General features: G+C 34.3%; 1 protein-coding gene across 1 annotated transcript in view; it reads right to left on the bottom strand.

Annotated features, from left to right (window-relative positions):
• The window catches only part of GBE1 (1,4-alpha-glucan branching enzyme 1), a 286,744-nt gene that overhangs the window by 67,496 nt on the left and 192,558 nt on the right, over nucleotides 1-26,690 (bottom strand). Inside the window, exons 9-12 of the mRNA XM_027582988.2 lie at nucleotides 23,848-23,975; nucleotides 19,200-19,298; nucleotides 13,121-13,231; nucleotides 8,663-8,834 (exon numbers count right to left, since the gene is read on the bottom strand). Coding sequence (XP_027438789.1) covers nucleotides 8,663-8,834; nucleotides 13,121-13,231; nucleotides 19,200-19,298; nucleotides 23,848-23,975 — 510 coding nt within the window. The remainder of the gene's footprint in view (nucleotides 1-8,662; nucleotides 8,835-13,120; nucleotides 13,232-19,199; nucleotides 19,299-23,847; nucleotides 23,976-26,690) is intronic.

Raw genomic sequence — 26,690 nt, 5'->3', positions numbered from 1 at the left:
TTAGTATTTTTTTTTTGAAACTCCACAGGTTATTCCAATGTGCAATTTTAAGAACCAGTGACTTACTGGTTCTCTATGAGTTTTTTTCTAATACTTTTCAAAGCTTGTCCCTCTTTTTGACAGATGCCTGACAAAATTCCTACTCTTGATTAAACCATGTCTTCTAGAAAAAAAGTCACACAATTACAAGGCTGATTCAATCTACAGTCTTGATTACAATTCTGAAAAGATCATTCAATATGACCTAGATATCCTACTATGGTTCCCTAGTATTTTCATGCCTGGAGTGGTCTATTTCATGCTTCTACTTTCTTCTCAAACATCACTTATTCCTTCCGCTTCCAGATGATGACCTCATTTGAAAGTATAAAGCTATCGAACCTGAGCTACTTAGCCTTCATACAACTCCACTTACAACCAACCTGTACCTGTATCCAGAAACTGACATGGAAACAATGAGTTTAATTTGAATGAATGAGTGAGCAAATGAATCAATGAGTCCCACTGATTCCAGATTATTTCTGACATTTCAGTTTATGTATTAACATCTGATGTCATGGAGAATATGTGTTTTATGATTACAACATGAGTTTTCAGTTTCCTAGACTATTGTGTTATATTAGTGAAACGTTACCAGTTTTGTTGATTTAACTCTGCTAGTTCAGTATTTTTTAAGTGAGAAATTTGAATCATTTATGTTTTGAGCTATACCCAGAGAGTTATACGCAGCATTAATATTTCAAATCAAATGAAGTTTGTACTCATTTAGAAAGTGTTCTTCTATAACATTATCCCCAAGAGGAAGAAGAAAATGACACCGAGAAAGCAAGGCTTCTGTTGCAAGAATAATTCTTACTTTAGTTCAAAGGCTTTCTGAACAAGTGGAATATGAACATGACAGTACTGAAAGTGATGCATTCACTCTACATTTGAATCTCTATCTATATATGATAAAACTAAAGTAGATGAAGTCAAATCAGAGGGGAAAACAAAGCAACTTCCTTTGAAATAAAACTGGCAGTAAGCTCTCAATAAAAAGATTTCCCCCCCACCAAAAAAAAAAAAGTTACTGAAAACGATTTTCTTAACATTATTAGATAAGATACCTACTTACCTGAAAATGAAGAAAATTATCTGGAGTTAATTGTTTGTTGTAACTTTCTCCATACCACCGCCTAGTCTAGGACAGGGTTACAAAGAGCTTTCTGAAAAGCCACAATATTTTTCACAAAAACCAGCTTGAAACTCAGGGATGGCAACGTTTTAATGCAGCTTATTTTTGAAACTTACATTTAAAGAATTATTAAATGATACTTCATTTTCAAAATTATGATTAAATTTTCTTCATTTTGTGTGGATACCTGATACTTAAAATTCCATTCTGCTTTGTCTGTCAGTATTTTAAATCTGCAAGATATGTGCTTCATGCTTAGATTTTAATTTATGCTGTACTCGATATTGTAAAATGTTTATGTACATTTATATTTAAAATTCGTGAAATAATGTAGTTTCTTCTCTCTAGAATCCTAAACAGTCTTTAATAAAAAACACTATCAATGCCATTATTTTGGCATTATATGAAATTAATACTGTAGTCGTCTTCCCTTATCTGCAGGGGATATTCTCCAAGAACCCCAGTGGATGCCTGAAATCACATAGTCCCAAACCCTATATATACTATATTTTTTTCTTATACATACATACAAACCTATGATAAATTTTAATTCATAAATTAAGTACAGTAAGAGATTAACAACAAATAATAAAATAGAACAATGATAACAATATACCTAATAAAAGTTAATGTAAAAAGTGATCTCTCCCACTCTTTCTCTCTCTTTCTTTCTCCATAAATCTTACTATACCGTGCTCACCCTTCTTCTTTCTGTGATGGTGTGAGATGATAAAATGCCTACTTGATGAGATGAAGTGAGGTGAATCACTTGGGCAATGTGACATAGCCTTAGGCTACTACTGATCTGTGAGGATAGGTCAAAAAGAGGATCATCTGCATCCGGATGGAAGTTAACTGGGTGGTAAAGTGAAACTGCAAAAAGCAGAACCTAAAGGGGGGGCCACTTTAGCAGTGTTGACTTCTTCCCTAGTACTGAGATCACTGGGCATAACAGCCTCTGTGCTTGCCTGACCACACCCCTTTAGAGCAACTGCTGATGAGTCTCACAATGAGGTCATGTGACCACCCTCTGCTTCAGATGACTGGACAGGAAACAACAGTACTTCCAACATAACCACAGAGCTACTAGAAACCTGGGCAAAGTATAACCCTATCCTCATTTTTTTCTCCTTTGAATGGCTTTGGCAGTTTATCCACATGCAATTAACATATTGTTTGGTGAGGTTATCCTATGTGTACAGCAAATATTTTTTATTTTATATTTATTTTTAGCCATCTATTAAATATGCTTAACTAACCAGTGGTTACAAAGGGTAGCAAGACATATCCATATAGATTATCAGTGATCTTATGTCTTATTTTTCTAATATGTATTCTTTTAGTTATATTATAAATACAGAAAAAATTAAACCGCAAACCCATTCAGTCATCAACACTGGGTCTTTCTTGCTGAAGAATTCATGATATTTTAAAGTGATGACAACCACTTTTTTTTTTTTTTTTAAAGATTTTACCTATGTATTTGACAGAGAGAGAAAGAGAGAGCACAAGCGGGGGGAGTGGCAGGCAGAGAGGGGGAAGCAGGCTCCTTGAGGAGCAGGGAGCCTGACGTGGGCCTTGATCCCAGGACCCTGAGATCATGACTGAGCCGAAAGCAGACGCTTAACCGACCGAGCCACCCAGGTGCCACAACAACCACATTTTTTCATTCAACTTTCTAATCAATGAATGATCACTAAATTCATTTCCTTAGACCCAGTTTTTTTCATTTATTTGAAGTTTAATATTTCCAAATGACTTCAGCCTCACTCCAGTACATCAGTCCTGTTCCTACTTGACTTCTGATTTCATTGCAGGGCTTCCTTGTGCCTTTCTATCTACCTTTGTCTAACTGAAGTTACTCATAAGTTCCACCAACAATCTCCTAACCCAGTTTCCTACATGTTTATATGACATTTTCTGTTTATCTCTATCACTGTATCTAGCGCATGCAGTAGTACAAAGATACTTGTCTGCTTACTTGTCTGTAATCCCTTTTGGGTTTTGAGACCTTGAGGGCAAGACCTATTTTTCACCTCAGAATATCTACCACTTATCAATGCTTGGTACACAGTGGATACATATAAATGTCTGAAGCATGAAGGAATTTTATAAATTGTGTTAAAACACATTCTAGAAGGTGGTATGCATATGTTAAATTTATAGTTTATATTGATATATATATATATCAATTTACTAACTTTTAAAATTGAACTTACTTTAAGTCAATCTGCCTTCTTTCTTTCTCTCTCTGTTTCTGTGTACATAGAAGTTCTCTGCACAGGTATGCCAGAAAAATATTAAGTTTTATCTAATGCCCACATAGACTAACACATGAATACCATATAGTAGATACATAATAAATGTTAACCGATCAATATATATCCTAGAAATCATCCTAGAAATGAAAACTAGCTGAGGTAACCCTCAGACCCCTTCATACGTGAAAGCTAAGTAAGGTGTTTTGGCAGCAACATTCAGTAAATGTCACTATGAATTAAAAACAAAAGAAGTAATATTTACTCTTAGACTTACTACAGAAATGGTTTAACTTACCACATGTATCAACTTGGAAAATGTCATCTGATTTCTAACAAAGAATTATTACATTTACTCATGTCTTAAAGAGGAAATGAATGAAACATTTTAAGAAACTTTTATTTTTAACCATGTACCATTAGGCAAGAGTCTAAAGAAATACTCTTAGATGGAATTGGAACATCAGTATTCAAGACCTATTTATTTAATGTAAAAATAATATTAACAATAGTTAACAGTAAATTTAATTTTAAATTCAACTAACTTAATTTATTTATTTATTTATTTATTTATTTTTTATTTTTTTATTTGAGAGAGAGAGAATGAGAGATAGAGAGCACGAGAGGGAAGAGGGTCAGAGGGAGAAGCAGACTCCCTGCTGAGCAGGGAGCCCGATGTGGGACTTGATCCCGGGACTCCAGGATCATGACCTGAGCCGAAGGCAGTCGCTTAACCAACTGAGCCACCCAGGCGCCCAACTAACTTAATTTAAATAAAAGTTAATGATGAGCTATGTGCCTGGCAATATTCTGAGTCTCATATCCATATTAAATCATCTCACCCTCAAAACAGTCGTGTAGGGCAGGTGGTACTCCATTTTATCACTGAGCAGACAAAGGCCCGGAAGGCAATGCATCCTACCCAAGTCACGCATCTAGAAGTCTTGGATTCCCACTCAGAGAGCTTTCTTAACCGCTTTGCTCTACCTTTTCCTAAATGATATTCATTAATTATACTATGGTGGCTAATCTACATATTGATACAAGAATTTCTTTAAAAATTTTCTCAAATTGGAAATCAGAAGAAAAAGACAACCAACCAGCTGCTGTATTTTCTAGCTGTACAACATTACGCACGTCCCTTTACCTTCACGAATTGCAGTTTTGCCAAATGAGACTTGGGACATTGACCTAGCACACCTTAGTACTTCTCTAACTTTTTCCCAAGGTTTTTTTTAAACTAAGACATGATATAGAAAAAAAAAATTATGAAGATTAAGTTAGATAATGCATAGGAAAGTGCTTTGGAAAGTGCTGTAGAAAGCACAGAATGCCATGTCAATATAAATTTACCTTTATTCATATTTATTATTTTAACTCTCACATGACGAATGAAATATAAAAATATAAACATAATTTAGCCATCCCTGCTCCCCTCTCCTGTATTTGATTCTTACAGATGACTACATGGTATTAGAATAAGAAATATAAGTCTATTTATTCATAACCAATTAAATAATCTAGCAAATAAAAAATTCATGGCAAATATTCCTCTGCTTTAACCAGAGTGAAAGAATCGTTTTGAAACTCAAAATTAGGAGTATATAAGACAAAAAACCAGCAAAACAAAACAAAATCAACCAAACTGGTATCATTCTCAGAAAATCAGTACTGATCCTAATGATTTGTGATGAACAGCACACATGTCTAAGTGCCTAATGAATTTATGTAAACATGTTTTAATAAAAAAAACTGTAAGAACGTGTTTTCTTCTCTTAACTTATTCTTCCTCTACTAAAGAAAAATAAAAATAAAATTCCATAAAGCTAACAAGTTTAAAAATGCCTAAAACATGAATAAACAACCAGGTTGCTCCTCAGTCTCGAAAAATTTCTTAAATTGATCTTTTTAAATATTAATTTCTTATATGCCACTTGAAAAAAATTACTCTGCTTATAACTACAACTGGTGATTGCAGCTAATGAACTACTGCTAAAAATATTACAAGGTAATATTTATCTATTTATTATATACATAGACATTGATCTGCCATCCTTTTTTTTTTTTTTTTTAGAAAAATGTGAAAGCCCTGTGATGATGTGCTAGATGCTGTGCTAGTTGCTATTAGTTCCTGGAGATAAAATAGTGGATAAGCTACAGATGACCCCTCTTTTCACTGAGTCTTAAATTTACCAAGGGAGTTATATATTTAATAGTTTTTCAAATGTAATTTTGTTAAGTGCCATGAAAGGTAAGTATAGGGTAATATAAAAATGTATGACAGGGAAAACTAACATAGCATGAGGCTTTAGGAAAAGCTTCCCCAAGGAAATGAGATTTGCAGATGAAGGATTTGGTCAGGTATGGGAGGGAGCGTTTGAGTGGAATGACTCTCAGAAAGGAGAACTGCAAATGTATAGAGCTCAGAGTTGAAGGAGGTTGGTACATTCAATGAACTGAAAGAACGCTTGCTTGGCTGGAGCAGAGTGATCAACAGGGAGACCCACAGGAGACCATTCATGCGAGCCTTACAGGTCAGCTGGAGGACACTAGTCACTGAAGCCATTAAGCAGGACAGTGACATGATCAGGAAATGGAAAAAAAATATTTAAAGTCATGATAGCTCATAGGGAAATACTAAACTTCATAAAACAACATCAATAATCAGAAATTATAGAGCTCCTTAAGATTATTGATTTTAATGTCTGTAGAGAAATGCTAAGATTTAGATAATAAGACAGAGGGAATAAAAAAAAAGGTGTTATATTGGTGTTAAGCATTAGGAGCCATTTGTTTTAAGGACAAAAAAATAAAACTTCAAAGATCCCTTAGTCATATATCAAAGAATAATCCCAAGATTATATTTGATACCACAAATATGCTCACTTTATAGACCTTACAGAAACAGATGTTAGAAATAATTATGTTTTTTATTGTTACTATTTATTGTTACTATGGGAAGAGTTTTCAAAACAGAACAGATGCTCAGCCTGCCTTAGGTGGAATATATACAGTTAAGGTGATTATTAATATAAATACTTCACATAGTTTATTAAATTACTGAGATTTGTTAATGTCCTAGCTGTCCATGACCCATTTTTACCCTCATGTAATATACACCAAGACTCAGGAAATAATTTTTTTTTAATATTCTAAAAGATTTTATTTATTTATCAGAAAGAACGAGCACAAGCAGGGGGAGAGGCAGAGGCAGAGGGAGAAGCAGGTTCCCCACTGAGAGTGAGCCTGACGTGGGGCTCGATCCCAGGACCCTGGGATCATGATCTGAGCCAAAGGCAGACGCTTAACCGACTGAGCCACCCAGGCGTCCCAGGAAATAATTCTTAATATGAATTTGAATCAGATCTTTCTTATTTAAAAGTTATCAATATTAATTTAACTAAGGCTGTTAAATCTCTGTCATGTGTAGTCTGTTTGACTCTGATGCTTGCCTGCAGGTTCTGTTATGTGCTATAGGCTAGAACTGTCTTCAACAAAGGATGACAGTCTCAGGAAAAGGACTTTATTAAGTACTTCAAACTACCCACACTCTCCACTCATTAGGTATAGGCTTCTAAGTTGACATTGCCTACACAACGTCAGACTAGAGCAGTAAACTGAGCCAAGATTACTAGAATTCTTTTCTTCTTTTTTAAAGGATCTTTTTTTTTCTTTTTAATTATTTTTTTTAAGCAGGCTCAATGCCCAGTGTGGGGCTCAAACTCACGACACTGAGATCAAGGGTTGCATGCTCTACTCACTGGGCCAGCCAGGTGCCCCAAGATTACTAGAATTTTTGAATGCAGTGGGTTTCAAGAATTAATGGCATAGGACTGACTGCATAAACTTGGAGATTTTATTTTGGTTCTCTGTTTGGAAAACTGTTTTAGTTTCCACACATACAAGGAAGCCCATTCCATTTCTTTTTAAGCTATTTTAGAGTGTAACAACTTCATGAACTGTTTTTGAAAATGAAATAAAACACTAAAAAAACTTCGCACTAACCCCCCACTTCTCCTTACTTTACATGGTAACATATTTACACAGGTTCATAGACCCTATCTTTTTATCAGGATATAATTGAATAAATTGATTGTGCAACTAAGGCCTTACCTGAATGGCTATATTTGTGAACAGTGTTTATTGGGTCAGTGAAGACCAGTTGCTTTTAAGGAATTGAGGCTGATTTTACTTATGGATATAATGCCTGCAAACTCCACTCAGGGAACCTGGCCTGCAGCCGGGCTGGCTCATTGCAGTCTCCCATGTCGAGAAGGTCACTTCCGGACAGCTTGGGACTATTAACAAATTTTGTTGATCCTAGGAGAGGAATACACCCAAAGGTATAGGCTATACAGGTGAAATATGGTGTATAGTTTATAGGGGTGGGCTTCCTAACCTCAAGTTAGCAAACAATAGAAACTGATTGCCTGATTGATTGAATTAACAACAGAGACTTTTAAAAGTCCAATCTGAGGTTCCTTATACAAATTTCCAGATAGAAATGAATTAATTTGAAGCTCTAAGGCTTTCACTATAGAAAAGTAAGTCAGCCTCTCATATACATTTCCCAGGCTTTCTGTCTCTCTCTCTAGTCTAAAAACTGGTGAAATCTCTTAAAACTTAGAAATGCTCAAATGACCGTTGTTGACCAAATAGAACAGAAAATATTATTTGTTGACTTCTATATCTTATCATTCAAGATCCTTAGGACAACAATGACCTTTGAATATTCATAGTTTTCCTATTTTTAAAATAAATATATATAAATATTTTTGTCTATCACAATATCCTTTGCCTTGGTTTTCACATTTATAATATAAACATACTGGTGTACAATTACCTCAAAGACCAATAATTTTAGCTTGATATGTCATGCCATGACAATTATATCTTTCTTATGTTTAATGTGCGAACACTAATATAATAAACTCCAGTGATTAAATTCAGAATAATTCTAAGTTTTAAAAATAGTTCACCCCACTTGTTGACAAAAACATTAAATAAAATGCCAGCTATTAGACTACTTTTGCTTTATGTATTAGTATAACAATGATTTTACAGTAATTTAATTTGTGCAGCTTATATAACACAGTGTATAAAAGAAACAAAGTTGTAATTTTGTTTTAAATCTGAACAGTGATTCAAACTATTCTACATGACTTATGTCATATGTAATATTAGTTAACGTTCTGAACATAGATGGGGTATGTGTTCAACTCATACTTACCCATAAAATTGAGATAGCCTTCTCCGCCAAGAGCATGAGTAATGAGTCGAATCATTTTATGAAGCTGTATTCCACGATCAATAACTGGAGTAAATGGGGTCAGAACACTCATGTTGGTATACATTTCAGAATCCATCAACCAAAATGCCAGTGTCTTGTCCCCAACGAGTGCCTATGGAAATAAAAGTCACTGAGATAAATGCAAGGAATAGGTACTAAGCAGCTGTGATTTATACCAGAATAACACATGATTACATGGGATGGGAAAAGATGAAGGAGAGGTGTTTGAATTATTAATTTCATGTGTTTTTCAATAGTTGCTTTCTATGTAGAAGGAGAACGGGTAAAATCAGGTGGGCTGGTCAGAGTTCAACACTATTTTCAGGATGGATTTTTATTTTTAAAGAGCTTGGTGAAAACTCAGGATAAGCCACCTGAATATTTGTTATACCTGAGCTGATGCTTCAAATTCTCTGAAATTGGAATAAATATTTATTATAATGTTGAGAATACTAAACAAATTTTATTTTTTAAATTTTTTATTGTTATGTTGATCACCATACATTTCATCATTATAAATAAATTTTAAAAATAGCTTGCATTACCATGATTTTGTTTGTTTTGAAAGAATGGAAGACTTTCTTAAAAATCATTTATATGTATATGTATTTATATTTGTGTATATGTATTGATATATATAAAATATGTACATATATATAATAAAATGGACCCTATTCCCCTTCAGCAGAGGGCTGACAGCTTTTCCTTAAAATGTAAAATTTGCTTTCTCATTGAATTTGGTATCTAATCTAAAAGTAGTTTATTTTATACGAGAATATAACAGTTGATAAATGGGGCAGGTAATTCAGAAACATCCTAAGTAGCAGAAGAGAGGCTTCTTAACAATCTGAATTATTTTAAGGGCCAAAAAAAGAATTGGCTCAGAATATGGTTCCTGGCTAAGAATTTTCAGAGTTTGATTAGATGGTAATTGTCATCTATATTACTTGAGTTCAAACTATTTCACTTTATCAAAGTAGGCTCTTTGTTCTCTGACTTATAGATAAATATTTTAATCTAAACATATAAAGTGAATGTGTACAGTTATGGACTGAACTGTGCCCTCCCCAAATTCATGTTGAAGTCCTAACCTCCAATGTGACTATTATTTAGAGAGAGGGCCTATAAAGAGGTAATTGAGATCAAATAAGGTCATAAGAGTGAGGCTCTAATCCAATATGAGTGGAGTCCTTATATGAAGAAGAAGAGATACCAGGGATGAGTGTGCACAAAAAAAGACCGTGTGAGAACAGAAAGAAGATGGCCATCTACAAGCCTAGGGCAGAGGTCTCAGGGAAAACTGAACCTGCTGACCCCATGGTCTCGGACTACCAACCTCCAGAATGGTGAGAAATAAATTTCTGTTGTTTAGACCACCCAGACTGTGGAATTTTGTTATGGCAGCCCTAGAAGACTGAAACACATACCAATAAAATGCAGCTTCAATCTGACATATAACTTCGAGTGCTATAGAAGCGTGACTCAATAGTAGGCTCCATTGTTAAAGAAGTTTGAAGACAACGTATATCTATTTGTTAAATAGTTATTAGGCAGTACTGGTTCTTTTTTTTTTTTTAAGATTTTAATTATTTATTTGACAGAGAGAGAGACAGCACAAGCAGGGGGAGCAGCAGAGGGAGAGGGAGAAGCAGGGAGCCTGATGCGGGACTCGATCCCAGGACCCTGGGATCATGACCTGAGCTAAAGGCAGATGCTTAACTGACTGAGCCACCCAGGCGCTCTGGCAGTACTAGTTCTTAAAAACAATTTGTCCTTTTCCCTTGTTTGGAATTGTTCAATTATATTCTTACGTGTAACTCTTTATTTCTTTAATCTATGATTCTATTACAAACTTATTTTGATAACTTCTGCTTAGATTTTTACTATGATGTATATTTGTCTATATTACTCATTTTATAAATATACATCTTTATGATTTCATGAAAGATTTTATTTATTTATTTGAGAGAGAGAGAGAGAGAGAGAACAAGAGCAGGGGGGAGAGGGAGAAGCAGGCTCCCCAGTAAGCAGGGAGCCTGACGCAGGGCTCCATCCCAGGACCCTGAGATCATGACCTGAGCCAAGGCAGATGTTTAACTAACTGAGCCACCCAGGTGCCCTATTTTTGCTTTTAGAAAGAACTAGGAAACTTGCATCTTTTTGTATATTCCAACAATTTGTAATAAAAGGCAGAATTACCTGAATCTTTAAAGTATGAAATAAGTCTATAATTCGTTGTACATTTTGGGAAGAAAACTATAAAAATAATCTGTTTCATCTTCAATTTGTTTAATCCACTCATTTATTCTTTTATTCATTTATATCAAATAAATGTATCTAGAGAGCTCAAAATATGTTATAATTGCTAGGAGTTTGCAATATAAAGAATTTATACTGCATTTTAGTTTTCATATTGTTATGTATTTGGTGAGAGTTCCTCCATGGTTAATATTATCCATTTTTAATTTTTTAGATTTTGGTTCTCATTTTTTGTAGGTATTTATCTGATTTGCTCTATGGCCAATTTACGTTGAAAAGAAAGCCCTGTCCTGATTTGGAAGATACAAAATTTAATATAGGTTTATATCATGAGTCAGAAAACTTTCTGTAAAGGCTACCCAGTATATATTTTAGGCATTGTGGGCCACTTGCTCAGTCTCCACTACCTAAATCTGCCATTATGGCTCAAAAGCACCCACAGACAAATACATAAGTGAACGAACATGGCTGTATTCCAATTACCTTTACAAAAATAGGCAGCAGGCAGAACTTGGCCCATGGGCCTTAGTAGCTGACCTCTGGTCTACTTAGACTTTCTTTTTTTTTTAAATTTTTTCAAAAGATTTTATTTATTTATTTGACAGAGAGAGACACAGCCAGAGAGGGAACACAAGCAGGGGGAGTGGGAGAGGGAGAAGCAGGCTTCCCAAGGAGCAGGGAGGCTGATGCCGGGCTCGATCCCAGGACCCTGGGACCATGACCTGAGCCAAAGGCAGACACCTAATGACTGAGTCACCCAGGCGCCCCTAGACTTTCTTATTAATTAGAGAAGACACCTGAAAATTTACCTGTTTACCTTAAATGGTCAATTTCTGCAAAAATAACAGGCTTATTGTTTGAGCTTCAATTTTCTTAATACACATACTGGAAATAATTTCCTTTTTATAAAGATTTTATCCATTTATTTATTCCTTTTAGAGAGAGGAGAGAGAGAGTGTGAGCCAGGGGAGGGGCAGGAAGAGAGAGAATCTCAAGCAGACTCCATGCTGAGCATGGACCTGGATTCAGGCTGGATCTCAGGACCCTGAAATCATGACCTGAGCTGAAACCAAGTCAGACGCTTAACTGACTGAGTCACCCTGGTGCCCCATGCAAATAATTTCAAAAATTTTTACTGTCTCCTTTTTAACATATAAAGAGGCCATCTTATGTTGCTTATGCTTATGAGGATTGATATGGCTTTATATAACTAAATGGCCTTTGTTCCCCCACTTACTTATGTTTATTGAACAACTACTAGAAGCAGTCACAGTGCTAAGGCTAAAAATCTAAAGGTAATGGGAACAAATGTTCTGCCTAAAATGTGATGAAAGCATGGAGGATGAGGCAACTATTTTTCCCTATACAACTAGATGAGGTCTTGAGGGAGAATACGACATCTGAGGCAGGACAGCAGAACTTCACAGAAGCTTCCCAGGTGCACTAGAAACTTACAGGTGTGTGGGGGAAATTACAAAACTGGAACAAGGTTGACTTATTCAGGAATGGGTGGGAATTTTATTGTACTGAAGAATAAAATGCTTGGAGAAATGAGCAGAGAATGAAGGCAGAAACTTTGGCTTAGGCCAGAATATGAGTGGGCTTGAATGAGAAGATTTAATCAAAAGATCTGGGTTGACAAAATGAGCTTTGCTCTTTGGAAAATACCTCAGGCTGCATTAGAAAGGATGGGCTGAAGCTGGACAAACAGGGGTCAGGGTAACTACCTAGCAAGAGATTTCAGTGATTGCAGGAAAAAAATGATGAAAGCTTATCAAAAGGCATAAAAGAAAACCTCTAGAAGGAAATCTAAAATGGAAATTAAAATTAACCTGGATCAGCACCAATATTCCTCTCATTACAACAAAGGAAAACATGTAAGAGAACACTTGCAACTGTCATTTACAATTTTTTAATTACAGTCTGGCAGAGTAAAAATAGTGCTGCATTTTGAAGCTGGAATTTATAGATCTGCAAAATAATTTTAAAATGTTTTTCAAGTATAGTTTTCATGTAAAGATAGATATAAACTATATTAACTGTATTAAACTATAGAGATTTGCATTTAGATATGTTTGTATTAGATATGTTAATAAATACAAAGAAAGCCACAATTAATTTGTACACATATTCATTTACCTGATCATGGCTCTCTGCATAAGCAATGCACTTTTCAAGGTAGCGTCTGTTTGTGAGTGTGTACACAATATTGCCCATATTCCAATCTTCATCTTTAAACTCTTTAAGTAGCTAAATGCAAGAGAGAAAATAATTTGAATAAATCATTATTGTTCTTACCTTAAGTCACTATTTGAAGGCATCCATCATATCAATCCAAATTACTTGACATGTAGATACAAGGGCACCCATATAGCAAAAACATCTTTGGTTAAACTTTTTACTAAAATCAAAGCTTTTATACAGACTGACCAAATGACAGTGATGTGGGGTGTGGGTGTGTTTGCTTTTGTGCAGATGGTTTGATCACAGCACTCTGGGTTTTTTTCAACCTTTTTTTTCTCACTGTAACAACTGTTACCTCTTGATTAAGACCACAGTGAAGTGTTACTGTGCACGTCATCTTTTTGTCACTTTCACAAGAGAGAGATATACTTGCTACATTTTTAGGTTTGAATAAAGAAAATTTTAGCAGGAATAATGTTTTGTTCCATTCTTTAAAAAAAATGATAACTAAAAAAAAACCTGTCAAAGTTTAAAGGCTAATTATCATGAAATAATTAACATCTTAACAGACCACACATTTTTTTTTTAAAGATTTTATTTATTTGACAGAGAGAGACATAGTGAGAGAGAGAGCACAAGCAGGGGGAGTGGGAGAGGGAGAAGTAGACTCCCCACTGAGGAGGGAGCCCAACACGTGGGGCTCGATCCCAGGATCCTGGGATCATGACCTGAGCTGAAGGCAGATGCTTAACGACTGAGCCACCAAGGCGCCCCCAGACCACACATTTCTTCCTCCACTTCAGTTATCACTCAGTCTCCAAGCTGGCTTCTGCTCTATTTCAATGCAAATGGCCTTGCCAAGATTGCAGATGACTGTCTCTTAGGTAATAATTTCTCTTTCTTAGGCAAGTATTTGCTATATGTGTTGAGAGTGCTGACTCCATCCCTTCCCATGAGACACTTTCCGTCTCAGTCTACAATGTGAGACTCCTGATTGTTTTGTTTTGTTTTCCTACCACTCTAGGCATCCTGCAGTCTCTCCCTCTGCCTATCCTATAAAGCTGGTGCTCTTGAAAGTTATTCCTAAAAATAGCCTCTTTCTTCTACTCAATACACTTTTTCTGCCTGGGTTCATTCCTCTGTCCAAAGTGTCAACTGTACTCTGATAGGCAGAATTCTAAGATGGTCCCCATGATTCCTGCCCCTGCAGATTCACATCTCTGTACAATCCTTTACCTAAAGTCGAGGTGGGACCTTGGAATATGATGGATGTCCTTTGAAGAAATCATGAGATAGCAACTGAGTAATGTTTTAAGTTACTAGATTTGTGGTAATTTGTTGCACAGCAACTAATGCAAAACCGGGGCAGATTTTGGTACAAGAAATGGGGTTCAGGCCTCCTCGAATCTTCCTGTGTTGACTTTTGTCCAAGGAATTCAGATGTGTTTAGCCATCTCCCAGAATTTCAATGTGAATCATTAGACACCAGATAGCAGACTGTGTTAGGCAGAATAATAATGACCACCCATAGATGTTCACATCTTAATGCCCAGAGCCATATTCATGTTGCCTTACATGCAAAAGGACTTTAGAAGTGATAAAGACAAATGCATTGAAAGGGAAAGATTATCCTGGATAACCTGATGGGTCCAATGTAATTATAGGGATCTTTCTCAAAAGGGGGAGTTGTCAGAGTAAGAGAGAAATTTGAAGATGCTACCTTGCTGGCTTTGAAGATGGAGGAAGGGGCCACGAGCTGAGGAGTATAGGTGGCTTTTAAAAAACTAGAAGCCTTTAGAAAAGGCAAGGGAACTGGAGCCTCCAGAAGAAGTGAAGCCTTGCCAATGCCTTAATTTTAGTCTAATAAGATCCATTTTAGATCTGTGACCTACAGAACTATGAGAACTATATAATAGTAAATTTGTGTTGTTTTAAGACACTGTTGTGGTATTTAGGTACAGCAACAATTTCACACTAATGTATAGACCTACACAAATATGCCCACTTAATTTTTGACTACCGTGCAAAGACAAATCAATGGAAGGATAGACTTTTCAACAAATCATGCTAGAAGAGTCAGAAATTACAAAAAAAGAAGAAAGAAAGAAAGAAAGAAAGAAAGAAAGAAAGAAAGAAAGAAAGAAAGAAAGAAAGAAAGAAAGAAAGAAAGAAAGAAAGAAAGAAAGAAAGAAAGAAAGAAAGAAAGAAAGAAAGAAAGAAAGAAAGAAAGAAAGAAAGAAAGAAAGAAAGAAAGAAAGAAAGAAAGAAAGAAAGAAAGAAAGAAAGAAAGAAAGAAAGAGAAAGAAAGAAAGAAAGACAGAAAGAAAGAGAAAAGTAAAAACTTGAACTAAGGAACTAAGTCTTAAACATTGATTGCACAAAAATTAATTCAAAATGGACCATGGACTTAAATATAAAAGTATAAAATGTTTGAAAGAAAACATAGGAGAGTCAAAGAATTCTTAGACTCGACACCAAAAAAGGTCTCTATAAGAAAAAAATGATAAACTGGACTTCATCAAATTTAATGTAGACAAAACTTTTGCTCTGTCAAAGTCCACATGAACAGGATAAAAAGACAAGCAAGAGACTGGGAGAAAACATTTGCCAACCACATGTCCAATAAGAGTTTAATTTAAATTATATAAAGAACTCTCAAAACTACACAGCAAATGATCCAATCAGAAAATGGTCAAAAGATATGAATAGCCATTTCATCAAGGAGGATATATAGAAGGCAAATAAACACATGAAAAGATGTTCATCACGATAAGCCACTAAGGAAATGCAAATTAAAACCACAGTTAGATATCACTACACACCTATTATAGAATGATTAAAATAGGTGCAAGGATGTACAGAAACTGGATCTCTCCAACATTGCTGGTGGGAATGTAAATGGTACAGTTGCTCTGGACAAGTTTGGCAGTTTCTTAAAAAATTAAATATCCAACTACTCAAATAAATATCCAACTATTATATGACCCAGTAATTGCACTTTTGTGCATTTATCTTAGAGAAATTAAAATTGATGGCCATACAAAATCTGCACACACATGTTTATAGCAGCTTTATTTGTAATAGCCAAAAACTAGAAACAATACTGATGTCTATAATGGGTAAATGATTAAGCGAACTGGTATATCCATACCCTGGAATGTCATTCAGCAATACAAAGGAATAAACTAGTGATACATGCAACAACCTATATGAATCTCCAGAGAATTTTGCTGAGTGAAACGTGGTAATCCCAAAAGGTGACATATTATATGATTTCATATATATCACATTTTTTTTTAAGATTTTATTTATTTATTTGACAGAGAGAGACATAGCACAAGCGGGAACACAAGCAAGGGAAGTGGGAGAGGGAGAAGCAGGCTTCCCGCTGAGCAGGGAGCCAGATGCAGGGCTCGATCTCAGGACCCTGGGATCATGACGTGAGCTGAAGGCAGATGCTTAATGACTGAGCCACCCAGGTACCCCTGTATCACATTCTTGAAATGAAAAACAAAATTACAGAAATAGAGATCAGAGTGGTTGCCACAGGTTAAAAAGTGATTGGACAACATGAAAGAACTTTATGGTGATGGAATATTCTATACCTTAACTACATCAGTTGTCAGTATCCTAGTTGTGAGACTTTGGAATACTGGTTAAGAGTGCACCAGATCTCACTGTATTTATTACAACTGTTCTTACAACTGCATGGGGATCTACAATTATCTTCACATAAAAAGTTTAATTGAGAAACTTTATATAATAAAAATACAAGGTGCTTGGGGTGTCTGGGTGGCTCAGATGGTTAAGCGTCTGCCTTTGGCTAGGTCATGATCCCAGGGTCTTGGGATCGAGCCCCGCATTGGGCTCCCTGCTCGGAGGGGAGTCTGCTTTTCCCCCTGCTCATGTTCTGTCTCTCTCTCTCTGTATCTCTGTGTCTTGAATGAATAAATAAAAAGATCTTAAAAAAAAAAATACAAGGTGCTTAATAAACATTTGGTGGAACTATGTGTAATGAATGAATTCAATTAAATACTTACATCAATTTAACATAAAAAGGTGAAAAAAGGTAGGTAGGTAATAAAAATGACCAAATAAAATGAAAAGAGATGCTGCAAATCTGCCATATTTTAGATAGGCAAATATTTGTTCAGTAAGTGATTAAATATGATTAAATGTGATATTCCAAACTACTGTCTTTGAACTAAGAGAAGTAGAAAGTGGTAAATAATTTGTTTTTGAACAACAAAAACATGAATGAAATCTAGCATTCTAACCTAACTCAGACCCTATGGGTAAATCACGATGAATACCACATACATTCATGATGAATACCACATACATTCTGAGTACAGCTATTATTTGGATTAATACTCTTGTGTGCTTTACTGACATTTGGGGAAACAGTAGTTGTTTATGGAATTATCTTTTTAAATGCACAAATTACATAAGTAGGGGAAATCACTGAGTTTTTAAAAAATATTATTTTAACTGTCTCTTGTCTTATTAACCACTTTGGTGATGCAAAGATTTTTAAATAATTATATTAAATAGAAAATGACATGTGCCTTTAGAGAATTCATGATCTAAGAAGACACGATGGTCATATCCTATACATAGGACAATATGTTTTTCCATTCTTATGAGGTACTGACTAGTACAGTACCTTGAGCATACAAGGTACTAAAATGTTTCATAAGTTAAATTAATTCTTTTCTTTTAAAACTGTCATCATTGTTCAGAGAAGGAAATATCCCACTGTGGGCTATAATTATAGGTTAATGTACACCTTGAAATATTCTTGAATCTGCACAAAACTGGTGAAGGCTTTCCAGTAGGAGGTGAAAAAAGGAAGATTTGGCACTCGTGAGGGAAAAAAAGTTTGCGTGGAAGATTAGAAATCCTAAAAGATGGTGGGTAAAGACCCTTAAACCAGGGTAAGAAAACTGAGGACCACAGCATTTTTTTAAATGACAGATATAAAGCAATGTTCCCAGGTGTTAAAGCTAGAATACATATTTGTTTCTTTGATTTCTGAGTCTAATCATCTCTGGAAAACATTTGCTTTTTTAACTTGACAGTGTCTAAGGAATCATTATAAATAGAGAAGCAGAAATTATGTTGGTAAAGATTTAATGTCACATCTGTGCATTGTACAAATTGCCTGGGGGCACAGGAAAGAAAGTTAAGACAGGATTATAGTAACCACTTCCTTCAGAGTGGGCTCCATGGTTTTTCTATGCAAAGTTCAATGGGTCTGTCCCTGTGATGTCATGGCCCTAGTTCATGTCTGTACCAAAGGAATCATCAGAAGGCTATGATTATTCGAGACATAGCTGACTTCTTACACATATTCAGCCTATGGTTATGGACATAGCCACTCAAAAATGTTCTATGTCAAATCTAAGTCTATATAACAACATTGGTCTTTTAGGCAAACATTAAATAAAACAAAATATAATCCAAGGTACTTAAATGTCATTAAATTTAATAAAATTGTATTATAAATTATGTGCAAGGTGTCATGTACAATTACTCATCCCTAGTGCTTGACACATGGTAAGGATTTCTAAATGCTAAGTAAAGGAATGGATGAATCTAAATCTATTGAGGAAGAAACATGCTATGAAGCAAGTACTGGGAATTAAGGAGTAACTTCCACATTGATGATTTGGAGGCAGAAATGGATGCCTCGACGTTTAATGTGTCTTAAATATAGAGCACTGAAGTTTCATAAAACTGCATTGATAATGCAAAATTCCATGTACTACAGCTAAAGTTATATTAATATTTTCCCCTTATCTGAATAACTCAAGTATGAATACTTTAAACTAGAACTTTTAGAAGTTTGTGAAGTACCTTATTAAAAAGGTACAAGAATCAACACACTAGTGGGAAAATTTAATACTTCAATTATAATAATTATAGTATTTGTAACTAATGACCACAAATTAAGAAATAAATCAAAGAGATAATAAATAAACCAACATAATACAGAGTATTTACAGGAAGAAAAAATTGCATGAAATCTTACCTGGATCCATTTATCCGGAATTGCCATGGCTAATCGATAGTCAAAACCAACTCCTCCCTGGGAAATTGGAGAACAGAGAGCTGGCATTCCTGATACATCCTGCAACAAAATACATCAGCATTATCAATTCACATTGCTCAGATTCTTACTATATTTTTGACAGTAAATTCTAGGCCAATAAATAAAAACAGTAAATGGGAGCATATATTTTTGGAGTGTTTGGGCAGCAGAATTGTAAAAGTAGTTACAACTATGACAGCATATCTCATTTCCCACTAACATTTTGTGTAATGCTTTTCAATGCAGGACAACTTCAATCTCATGAGGCGATTTTATTTTTCTTTTCCTTAGTATCACAAGATAGAGAACACAAAAGAGTAAGATGATTACTGCCAAAACATAGTTTCTTAGACTTATTTTTGAGCTAATGTATGAACATTTTGCTACTGCTTTCATCAAACACAAAAACACATGTGGCATATATCTGTTATACTTATTCTCTTCACATACAGTACTGGCAAGGAGTATATTTTGTGAGGACCTATCTTCCGATGAGATAGAAAAAGACTTAGTACATTAAGTATGAAGCAATAAGATGGCTTTCAGTATAGTCAGCTACACTTGAAATGGGTCTTAAGGTTATCTGGTGGATCCTCTTCATCTAGAAGATACAGAAACTGAAGCTCACTCAGGTGAAGGGATCTCTGAAGATATGTTTCTCAAGAGTAGAGTCAGGACTCAGATGTCAGGCCCTTCAACAGAGTGTCTTCCTTCTCTGTCATGCCACCACTAGATTATTACTGATAATCAAATAAACACATAAGGAAAAAAAAGATGGTATAAGGACCCAGATGTAGCAAAATGTATTATACCAGCAACTATGGTGAAATATGAGTCACATATTAGCAATTCTAACTCTACGACATCTTTCAAATAAATCCTTTTCCCTTGCTCCATTTCTATAGCTACTGTCTTATTTAATATTCATTACTCCTTGCTTAGACCATTATGCTTCCAAATGGAATTCCCCATCTCCAGTTTCCCTTCACTCTAACTGCTGCCAAATTAATATATTTTTTAAAGATTTATTTATTTATTTTAGAGAGAGAGAGAGAGCAAGAGCACAAGTGGGGGAACAGAGAGTGAAGGGGGGAGAGAGAGAGAGAAAGAGGGAAAGCAGACTTCCCATTGACTGTGGAGCCCAACACAGGGCTCGATCTCATGACCCCGAGATCATGACCTGAGCCGAAATCAAGAGTTGGGCGCTTAACCAACTGAGCCACCCAGGTGCCCCCCAAATTAACATCTTATGAGACAGTGCCCTATCACTGCCCATCAATAGCTTCCAATAGCCAATAACTGAAAACTCAAATTCTTTAGCTAAAGATTCAATTCAACAATCATACTTTAAGTATTAACAATATAATTTCCTATTTGATTATTTGCCTCTTTACTTTCTGTTAGAATGTGAGATCCATGGAACAAGGGTTTTGTGGTTTTTGCTGTTCACTGATATATGCCAAGAATTCAGAGTAGTATAAGAGTACCTGCCATAAAGCAGGAACTCAATACCATTTTGTGAGAGAATAAATACAGGTGCTGTCAGGAATTTAAAGGTAAATAAGACATAATATCTGACCTTCATATAACTTCCTTATAAATAGAACCTAACTAAACATATACACACTTATTATCATGAAATGATAACGTGATGTAGTTGTTATAATTGTTAACTGAAGTACACAGAAAATGCAACGGGGAGACCTATAGCTTTCCACCATAATTTCTACTATTATATTTCAAGTACTAAATACATCATTCACTTTGGAATATTTACTCTTCCCTGTGCTTGTCACTAACTCTTCTATGTGCGTCACTGCCCAAACTCTTCCTTGCGTTATTATCCTTACTTTCTATAAAAGACTATCACATACCCTGAGCTCTCTGAAACTTAAACTCAAATGCTTCTTCGTATACAACACTATCCGCAAACTCTTCACACAGAAAAGCTGGTAAAAAAAGAAATATATGACCTCTTTGGACTTCTAAAATAATTTATTGTTTTCTAATGAAAGAGAGATACATTTAAATATAGTGCATAGTGGAATATATCTGTTAGAAAATGAAGTATTTGTCAATAATATCATTTCTACATAGTACTTCACAGTTTATAACTGAAAAAAAGGACAAAAAAGTGAAAAGGATGAATGCTTAACAGAAAAAAATTAAAAGTTATATCTTATAATATGTCATATTTTCACTATTATAGTAAGCATTTAGTTTGGTTCCTTATAAACATTGGTTGAATATGTATTAAATACCAGGTACTCGTGTTAGGCACTGGAATTATAGACAAAATAACTTCCCAAAAGAGTTTTCATGCGACTAAGTTTTCCTAACACTGGTGATAGGCTGGTATTAAAGATCAAGATAATTTTCTCAAGGAACCTTAAGACGCATTCTATATTTGTTCTAAAGATAGTTTTAGGACTACTTTGATAGGAAATAGAATATGCTAAGAAAAACATTTGGACACCAGTTGGTCTTGACTCCTAAATCTGAACCCTAGAAAGCTACTCCATTAATGCACATGAGATATTTGTAGCCATCTTTTGAAAGAGAAGAGTTATGACTATCCTTTTCCTTTTAAAATCTTAAAAGGAAAAAAAAGTAAACATAAAGGCACTAAAATAAATATACTTTAAATGTAAAAAAGTCAATACCTACCAACATAGCATATAAAAATAACCATGTGTTCAAAATAAAGTTGAAGTAGTTTTATTTTTTAATATCTAAGGGTATCTTATGACTATTCCAAAAGGGGGGGAACCTCAATCAAAAAATACTTTTAATTAATATAGCAAATAGAACCATGGGAAATGGTAGATACATTCTAGGAAAATAAGTCTTCAATTTTAGTAACTATCATAAATAAATTTAAATTTCTACTATAGGACTTTATATAAACTACAGTACTTATTTGTTACACCACATTCCTTTCTTAAAAAAAAAGTTCATGAGGATCAATTTCACATTTTGAAGAGACTCCCACTAGACAGAAAAGTGATGTACTGAAATTGAAGTAGTTTTCAATTTAAGTAGAATAAATTGAAGACACATCTTGTTAAAAAAAAAAATCTAAAACCAAGTAACATAAAGTAGGCTAAAGTCTCAAAGTTTCATTGGTAGAAACACTGATAATCAGACAAGGGCTCCCGAGATCATGAAACTATTTTACTTGAAATGAACGGAAAGATCAATGTAACAATTTTAAGTTTCATGTATTAAATAATTGCTTCTTTTTTTCCAGTACCCACTTTTGATTTGTACTATCATTAATTGTTTGTAGTAACTTTTCATTTATACTGTCTCTGCTTTGAATTGTCATAAATATAATTGACAAAGTTTTTTGATGTTTGACAGATAAAATAAATTCATATAAAAGACAAAATAAGTTTAAAATACACTCTGACATTAAAAGATACTTGGCACATAAAGTAATTAGCACAAGTATTAGTAAGATTTATAAGATATGACCAAATGTAGGCAGGTATATAGTGTAGAATAATACAGGTTTATCAAAATGTTATTATAATTGTGTTTTTTAAAAAATCTGTGTAATAATTTATTCTAGAAATTTAGGGTCCATTTTTCTGTTCCTAGAATATATTTAGAAGACAAAATGTCTAAAGAAAGGAACTGTTCTCTATTCAAAGATAAACAAGGAAATCATTCCATCTAGTTGAAGATTCAGGGTTTTGAGAAAAGATGGATAAAAAAAGTCTATACAAATAATAAATACCACAGAAAGGAGACCGTCACTACTGCATTTCATTCCCATGAACTAAATGCCAACAATGTGCAAATACAACTGAACTCTGACGCTTTTAAGGATATTCTTGCTATTTTCAGATGCCAACCACTGCACTTTGTACAGAACAGTTTTAACATACTAAATTCAATTTTAATAATTTCTAGTAAGAGGACTCAGAAAACCAGAGGGATTTTAGAACTAAATCTAAATTAGCATAAGCATTTAACAAACTTCTTAATTTATCACATTTATCACCAAGAGGGGAATTGTCAATTATGCATATACCGAATTATATCATTACAGTGCAGCTTTGGGACAGTTAATCATGAACCTTCAGTAATCATGAATAACTAGTGAACATTTGGCAATCCAAGAGCAATAACATAAACAAGAAAGGTAATCGCATCAGAACAAGAGAGACTTCAGAGAAGCTTGCAGGCAGTGAGCCCTGCCATCTCTAATGATTAAACCAGAAAAGAAAAAATAAATAAATAAAAAAACCAGACACACATTAATATTCAATTCTTTTCTCTGTTGAAGGTCTCATGGCGGAAGGACCTGTCCACTGATTAGGATATTTTACTTTCTAACCACTGGCATTTTCTTTTGTAACAATGAAATGATGACAAGTAATTAGTGCACACTATCTCCTAATAAGAAAACACTGCATTCTAAATAATGTGCCACCCATACAAGATAGCTGCACTATAGTCAGGGCATAATTTTGGTTATGCAATTATTGACAACATGAGATTAATCATTCAAATATTGTATGCTGTGACAAAATGTTCTATATTAAAGGGGGTCAGAGGGTAGAGATCATTATGGTTTTACCTCAGCTATTGTTATAGAATCTGGATACAACGTGTGAATCAAATGATTTGCCAACAGGAGATATATCAAGGCATCTTCATCTACTTGAAGTCCAAAATATTCATGGTAATCACCTGAAAAACCTTGACCTACAGAAGAGAAAATCAATATAGATGCATTATTTTAACATGAAAGCCTTAACTTAGCACAAATGCTCCCACCAATTAGTTTATTGAGATCAGTTTTGTTATCATAGCAAAATGTAATGAGCCTCAATACCATGTAATATTAGCATCAGCAAATATATTCTATCTTAGAAAAGTACTCCATAGCAAACATCTGGAATTCAGACAATCCTGCAATTTATTTTTTGTTTTTCAAAAGCAAACAAAGCACTCTAACTGAAAATTTTAATTTAATTTTAACATAATTTTAAAGCAAAAAAAATGAAATGATACCAAATTCTATATTTCAATTTTTAGATACATTTTTTTCTCATGTCAAGAGATGTTAATGTTAGCTAGTTCCTATTAGATCCCTTTGAAGAAAAGCAAATATGAAAACCATCATAACATTGAGACATAGTGTTTATATTATTTTAAATATGTGCTTCAATTTATGCAATACAGATTTCCTATGATGACAAAAAGATTTTAACATCCTCCAACTTACTTCTACCTTCTCTTCCCTCACATCCTAATTTTGGTTGCTTATAGTACATAGCACTTATGGAAGTTATACTACTTACTTTTGATTTCTTGAATTGTTTACTTATTTTTAATTAATTCAAATTAGTGCCCAATACATGCCTTTTCCCTCTGTTTCCCTATAACAAGTTTTTTTTATTTTGACTCACTTTTTTTTTCAGTTTCCTGGATCCCATCACTAAATGGTATTTTCAAATATAATTATAGAAGTATTATTCCTCAAGCTCTTTCAATTTAATACTGGAATGGCAATTCAATTATCAAATTCTTAAGTCAAATTTTGCTTCCCCCCAATTTTTTATACATTGCTGTTGGCAAGAGAAAAGTATGAGTTCAGCCATTGTTTTCATCCACACAAGTAAATTTCTTTTTCTTTCTGTCACCTGCTGAACTTCTCTTTATCACTTAATTTTATATATTGAATAGTTTGTGTCTTGATGTTGATTGCTTTATCTCATTTTTTTTCAATTCATTTCCCTAATTCCACAATTCCCTGGAAAATACCAAGCCCTCAGCAGAAAGAGGTTCTACAGGGTTATGCAGGTGTTGTAATCTAGGAGAGGTTCTTTCTTGACCTTTGCCATGCTTTCCTTCTTCATCCCTCAAGTTATCTTCTCTCAAACTGGAGGATATCAGTGAAACCTGTCATGTTTTATAGATACAACTTCTTTTCTAGGAACACTTCATGGGGGCAGACCATGACTATGAGCAGTTAGCAGGATGCTTTGAATATAGCTTCTTTCCTTGGCAGCCGCTTTTCAATATTTACAGGTTAAAGTCCCTTTTTCAGATTGGTTGTTGCTGGTAAATATTTGGCCTTTAAAAAATAATAATTATTCACCATATTATCTACTGAGGAATTAGGATTCCATGATCCCACTTCTTTGAACAATTTTTCAACTGAAGATCTCTGATCAATGTTTTTAATTACAAATTAATTTATAATTTAATTTTAACTGTGAACATCTATTTAAAATATACACATTTTATCAGTGTTTAATATGCAAAGAGACCTACACATTCACAAAGGTTCGCATTTATTTATTTTTTGTTATTTATTTCTCATTGCAATTGCTGTCGCGTTCACATTCTATAGGTGCTCTGATAAATGGTTGGCTTAAAAACATTTTATTTCTTTCGCTAGGACTTCCAGTTGAATAAAAGTGGTGAGAGCGGACATCCTTGTCTAGTTCCTGATATTAGAGGAAAAGCTCTCAGTTTTTCACCAGTTTTACTATTTGCAGATGACATGATACTATATACAGAAAACCCTAAAGATTCTACCAAAAACTATTAGAACTGATACATGGATTTAGTAAAATTGCAAGATACAAAACTAATATACAGGAAATATGTTGAGTTTCTATATACTAATTTGAATAGAAGGAGAAATTAAGAAAACAATCCCATTTACCTTTGCACCAACAAGAATAAAATACCTAGGAATGAACTTGATCAAGGAGGTGAAATACCTGTACTCTGAAAACTATGAAACACTGATGGGAAAAATTAAAGATGATACAAACAAATGGAAAGCTATTCCTTGCTGATGGACTGGGAGAACCAGTATTGTGAAAACGTCTATACTATCCAAAGTAATCTACAGATTCAATGAAATTTCTATCAAAATATCAACAGTAGTTTTCACAGAACTAGAACATGCAACCCTAAATTGCACAAAACCGCGAAATACTCCATATGGCCAAAGCAATCTTGAAAAAGGAAAACAAAACTGGAAGTATCACAATCTCACATTTCAAGATCTACCACAAAGCTGCAGTAATTAAAACACAATAGTACTGGCACAAAAATAGACACATAGATAAATGGAACAGAATAGAGAGCCCAGAAACAAACCCACAATTTTATGGTCAGTTAATCTATGACAAAGAAGGCAAGAAAATACATTGGGAAAAAGACAGTCTCTTCAACAAATGGTGCTGGGAAAACTGGACAGCTACAGGCAAAAAATGAAACTGGACCGCTTTCTTAGACCATACACAAAAATAAACTCAAAATAGATTAAAGACCTAAATGTGAGACCTGATGCCATAAAATTTCTAGAAGAAAACATAGGTAGTACTCTCTTTGACATCAGCCAGACATTTTTCTAGCTAGGTCTTTTTTGTCAAGGGAAACAAAAGCAAAATTAAACTA

This window comes from Zalophus californianus, chromosome 1, assembly GCF_009762305.2.
Source record: "Zalophus californianus isolate mZalCal1 chromosome 1, mZalCal1.pri.v2, whole genome shotgun sequence".
NCBI classification, from domain to species: domain Eukaryota; kingdom Metazoa; phylum Chordata; class Mammalia; order Carnivora; family Otariidae; genus Zalophus; species Zalophus californianus.
Note: the sequence above shows the minus strand (reverse complement) of the source record. Positions and strands in the feature narration are given on the sequence as shown.